This window comes from Theropithecus gelada, chromosome 16, assembly GCF_003255815.1.
Source record: "Theropithecus gelada isolate Dixy chromosome 16, Tgel_1.0, whole genome shotgun sequence".
NCBI classification, from domain to species: domain Eukaryota; kingdom Metazoa; phylum Chordata; class Mammalia; order Primates; family Cercopithecidae; genus Theropithecus; species Theropithecus gelada.
In genome coordinates this window covers 23,210,708-23,216,366 of record NC_037684.1, presented here as the reverse complement: position 1 = coordinate 23,216,366, position 5,659 = coordinate 23,210,708, and the positions used below count along the sequence as shown (strand labels likewise).

At 52.4% G+C, this 5,659-nt stretch overlaps 1 protein-coding gene across 1 annotated transcript in view; it reads left to right on the top strand.

The window, feature by feature from the left end:
- Window positions 1-1,082: 1,082 nt before the first annotated feature.
- Window positions 1,083-5,659, top strand: part of MYCBPAP (MYCBP associated protein) — a 23,668-nt gene continuing 19,091 nt past the window's right edge. Inside the window, exon 1 of the mRNA XM_025362265.1 lies at window positions 1,083-1,468. Coding sequence (XP_025218050.1) covers window positions 1,198-1,468 — 271 coding nt within the window. The 5' untranslated portion in view covers window positions 1,083-1,197. The remainder of the gene's footprint in view (window positions 1,469-5,659) is intronic.

Sequence of the window (5,659 nt, the reverse complement as noted above, 5' to 3'; positions counted from 1 at the left end):
TCACGCCTGTAATCCCAGGACTTTGGGAGGCCGAGGAGGGCGGATCACAAGGTCAGGAATTCAAGACCAGCCTGACCAACTGGTGAAACCCCCGCCTCTACTAAAAATACAAAAATTAGCCAGGCGTGGTGGCACACGCCTGTAATCCCACCTACTCAGGAGGCTGAGGCAGGAGAATCGCTTGAACCTGGGAGGCGGAGGTTTTTAGAATGGGGTCTTCCTACGTTGCTCAGGCCAATTTTGAACTCCTGGCCTCAACCAATCCTCCTGCCTCAGCCTTCTAAAGCACTAGGATTGTAGGCCTGAATCACTGCGCCTAGCAGAGAAAACTGGCTCTTCTAGGTCAAGGCATTGGCTCAAGAACACATAGCTAGCAAGCCGGCATAGGTGGGATTAGAACCCAATTCTGTCTGGCTCTAGAACCCCTTCACTATTTGAGGCACAATTTACTGCGTGACTACTGGCACTAAACTTTGGGTTGGGGGCGGGGCCTGAGGTAGCTCCTGCTCTCATACGTTCTGAGAGAGTTTGACAATAGGCAACTACATACAAAAAAAAAAAAAAAAAAAAATTCCAGAATGCATCAGGGCTCTAGAAGGGGAACAAAGCGGGTGCGTTTATAAACTTAAAATAATCAGAGGCAGTATCTTCAAGGACTGTGAGAATGCCCCAAGTCGGGGCAAAAGTTTTGGCTGTTCGGGGAAGTGATGAAAGGCCAAAGTGGCTGCAGCGAGCGTGGACCCGGGAGGTCACCAGGCGCGTTGGTGCGAGTGGGGGAGGGCCGCCACAGACACCTAAAACCCACGGTACGCCACGCAAGGGGTTTCAGCATGTCCTGAAAGGCCCGATACCCCCGGACCGCTGTGAGGGGGGCAGAGGGAGGTCTCTCGACAGGACGTGGCCTTAGCCGAGGAAGGTGGGAAGCAGGGGCTGGCACCTGCGACGCCCCACCCGCCTCCCGTGGCCTAGCAGCAGGGCGGGGCGAGGCAGGTCCCGCACCCCTACCAGCCAGCCCGCTCCCACCCAGCCCTCGGCTCCCACAACTCGCGGGGGTCCTCGCCCGGACCCCCGCCCCGCCCGGCTGGTGACGTCACGGCGCTCGTCGGCGCCGCCTGTGGCGTCACGGGTAGGGCCAGCGGGGCGTTCTAGGGGTCCTTCGCTCTTGGAGCCGCAGGCGGCGGGCGCGTGCGCGGCCCGATGAAGAAGGTGGTTTCCAAGCAGTCTCCGCCCAAGTTGATTGGTAGGTGCCCTCCCCGCGCGGGGCGCCGGTTGCTACGGACGCAGTGGCGGCCGCTGGCTGGCGGGCGTGCGCGGGGTCGCTGCGGGTGCGGCGCAGCCTCGGTGTCTCGGGGCCGGGCGGTGCAAGGTCACGCTTACCGCCGGGACGGCACCATGAAGTCTCTAAAGAAGGATTCCCGCCTCAAAATAACTCCAGCCAGATTATTAGAGGCCGCAGAGAGCTTCAAAGGTTGGCGCTGACTGCCTTGGGCGCTCAGGAGAACCCGACAGGGGAAGCGGTCCCTGGAATGAGTTCAGGACACGGGGCCTGGAGGATGGGGATGGCACCAGGGATGGAGGAAAGATCACGGGGAAGTCGGATACTGGGGATAGGACCCTTAGGGATGGGGGGGGGGCAAGGCAGGAAGAACCCACAGCGCACTGGGCCTTGAGAATGGGGACATAGGAAGTGGGAGACTGACAGAGAGGCCTCAGCGACCACTGGCTGGGGAGATGGCCTTGCGCAGGCAGGGATACCTTTACCTCTAACCACATCTTCGGGTGGCATGCAGGAGGCAGGATCCCCAGACTGGATGAGGTGCAGAAGAGCCAGGAAAGAGTTTAAGGGTAGAAGGGCCAGGAATTGGGGTCCTTGGGAAGAGGAAAGAATGGAGTGGTGAAACCAGCCACCTTGATGGGGTTCTTCGGTAGAGGAGGGTTGATGGGGGGCAGGCGTCACTCAGGATTCCTGCTGGAAAAACCCAGAAGAAAAGCCTTGCTTGGCTAGTTCTGTTTTTGACTGTCTTTTCCTACCACGTGCACTTTCCAGCTGGATGACACTTATCCAGCTCCTTTAGCCTGAAAAGAGTCGCTAGATATGACTGCTTCCTGGCCTCTACAGCTTCCTTCTGGTTGCACCTGGGAGAGCCACAGGGCGTCTGATAGCGGACGACTTCCACGGACATGTTCTCATTTGCAACCCACCCCCTTTTGATCTTTTTTTGCTGTTTCCATTTATTTATTTTTAAATTTCATTTTTAGCCCTTTTTTTTTTTTGTGTGTGTGTGTGTGTGTGTGGAAACAGGGCTCTTACTGTGTTGTCCCAGCTAGTGTCAAATTCTTGGCCTCAAGCGATCCTCCTGTCTCAGCCTCACAGGCTGCTGGGATTCTAGGCATGGACCACTGCGCCCAGCCTAGTTTTGTTTACTGAGAGCTAGTTTTGTGTGCTACTGTGGCTCACCAGAAGGGTATCGGTATTAACTGTGTGACCCTGGTCCTCAAGAAACTCAGTCTAATGAACGCCTGGAGGAGTAACCAGACAAAGGTAGAAATACAAATGCTGCAATGTAGGTGCCCATCGGGCTTCAGGGGGCTCAGAGCACCTGAGCTAGACCAGGGATGGTTGTAGGGGGACGTCTTCTGAAGAAGGTGACATCTATGGCAGACAAGGAAAAAAAAAGGAGAGGTTTGCTTCTCTAGGTCTAGGAAGCAGCATGAGTTTATGAAACTGTAAATGTGGGAACCAGAAGAGGCTGCACAGTGGGTAGGGCAGGGGCCAGACCATGAAAGGGCTTTATGTACTAGGTCAGAAAGCCTGATGTGCTCTTGCAGGCCTTGGGGAGACCCAGCCTCAGAGTTGTGAAAGCTCAGTGTGAGGAGAGGGGACGCTCAGAAAACTAACAGGAGCTTAGTCGCTTTTCAGTATGGCTCTATGTTTCTTCATGTATAAAAGTCCAACGTTGAGCCAGGCATGGTGGAGCACATCTGCAGTCTCAGCTGCTCAGGAGGCTGTGGCAGGAGGATTGTTCCAGGCCAGGAGTTCATGATCACACCTGTGAATAGCTGACTGCATTCCAGACTGGGCAACACAGTGAGACCCCCATTATTAAAAAAATAAAAGTCCAATGCTGTTTTATGACATTATATATATATATATGTATTTTGTGACAGGGCCTCGCTCTGTCACCCGGGATGGAGTGCAGTGGTACAATCATAGCTCACTATAGCCTTGAACTTCTGGGCTCAAGCGATCCTCCTGCCTCAGCCTCCCAAGTAGCTGGTATTACAGGTGCACACCACCATGCCCAACTAATTTTTTTTTTGTGTAGAGACAAGTTGCCCAGGCTGGTCTTGAACTCCTGGGCTCAAGCGATCCTCCCACCTTGGCCTCCCAAAGTGCTGGGATTACAGGCATGAGCCACCATGCCTGGCCCATGACATACTTTTTACTAGTTGAGAGAGAGGGAATATCTGGTCCCCTTTCCCAAGGGCAGTCAAGGGCTTTCCTAGCTACTGCCTCCTGCTCACATAGTTTCTGGGAGATCTTATCAGATTTGAACTGCTATAAACAAATCAAGGAAAGATTTTTTTACTCCATATTTATTTTTAATAAGCAGAAATTTAGTTTGTTAATTAACCCTTGAGTTAAGAACGTGCACCAGAGTGAGGAGGGGAAAAAAAATGAAGTGGTTAGCATGCAAGATATCTTTTAAAAAATATCTCAGGGAAGCCTGTAATGTTGTAGTGCAGTACTCTCCCCCAGCCCCCATATAAGGCAGCTAATGACCAAATGTAATCTTGTAACCTTGTGCGATGTTTCTCCAAAGTCTCTGATTCTTAAGCAAAAAGGAAAGCAAAAACAGTGACTTAAACCTGTTTCTTGTGACCTGAGAGCCTTTTTGAGTCCCAGTACCCTGCCTTCCCGCCATGTGCCCCCCTACCTCTGCTGTCTTGTTGCTAAGAAGCCAAGAACCCTCCCAGCAGTATTAGATTCCCCTCCCCAACGAATTAAAGCTCCGCCCTAGTAGGGACAGCCCCTCCATGGTTCCCCCAGCCCAACCCTAAGGTCAGAATTTCCCAAAGACTTTAATCAACACTAAAACCGAATAATACTCAGATAAAACAAGAAGCAGAAAGAGTCCAGGTTTCGTCTCCCTCCATAGTTCCCCCCTCTGCATCTCCCTTCCTATCCCCACCTGAGCACCTTGCTTCCAGCCCTCTGGTCCAGCTCCAACAGAGACTGACTGATTACCCCATGCAAGCGGGGTACCCCTCACTGTCAGCATCAAGGGAGAAATGTCAGCTGGGTAGCTCACCAGGAGCCCTATAGCTTGGGATTCCAGACCAAAGAACCAGAGAGTGCTGGGCCTCTACAGGCTCAGTAGTCAGACATACCTCAGCCCTGTGGAGTCTTCCTGCAGGTCCTAAAATGATCCCTGGGGCTCTTCCTTCCCTGGTCTTCCCAGCTTGCCTCTGCCTCTCCGGTCCATCTGGCTCTCCGCATCTGATGAATCATTCTGAAATGCGCCTGTCATCAACTCACTCCCCGGACCAAAGATCAGATGCCTGAGCCATGCTTTACAAAGCTGTCATGCTCTGGTTTCCCTCTCATCCCCAACATCACCACCTCCCCAGCAAGTTTTCTGTGTTATCGTGCCACTCACATGCCATGCTCAGCCCTGCTCCCTGGTTTGCTTGGACTTTGACCTCACCTGGAGCATCTCGGTTTGCTGCTATACCTGTACCTGTCTCTCCTTTGAGGCCTGCCTCAGCCTGTGGAGCCACCTCTGCAGCTGTTCCTCTGAACCCTTCTTCAGAGCCCTGAACTGTGTAATCCACATGGATCTGTTCCTTTTTTGATGTCTAACCAAACCTATTGCCTGTACTGCAAATGTAGGAACTCCTCTACTATGTTATGATTGGTGTATATTCACGTCTGTTACATTTTTCAGTACCTCAAGAGAAGGAGCCATATCTTAACCTTTTATACTAGCTTTGTAGTTTATAGCACATAGAAGAGGCTTGGTAAATGGTCCCTAGGAGCAATTTAAGATATATATATCCCTGGGCACAGTGGCTCATGCCTGTAATCCCAGCACTTTGGGAGGCTGAGGCGAGCACATCACCTGAGGTCAGGAGTTTGAGACCAACCTGGCCAACATGGTGAAACTCTGTCTCTACTAAACATACAGAAAATAGTTGGGTGGCCGGGCGCGGTGGCTCATGCCTGTAATCCCAGCACTCTGGGAGGTTGAGGCAGTTGGATCACCTGAGGTCAGGGGTTTGAGACCAGCCTGGCCAACATGGTGAAACCCTGTCTCTACTAAACATACAGAAAATAGTTGGGCGGCCGGGCGCGGTGGCTCATGCCTGTAATCCCAGCACTCTGGGAGGTTGAGGCAGGTGGATCACCTGAGATCAGGAGTTCAAGACCAGCCTAGTCAACATGGTGAAACCCGGCCTTTACTAAAAATACAAAAAATTAGCCGGGCATGGTGGTGCATGCCTGTAATGCCAGCTACTTGGGAGGCTGAGGCAGGAGAATCGCTTGAACCTGGGAGGCGGAAATTGCAGTGAGCTGAGATCATGCCATTGTACTCTAGCCTGGGCAACAAGAGGGAAACTCCATCTCAAAAAAAAAAAAAAAAAAAAAGCGGGGCGT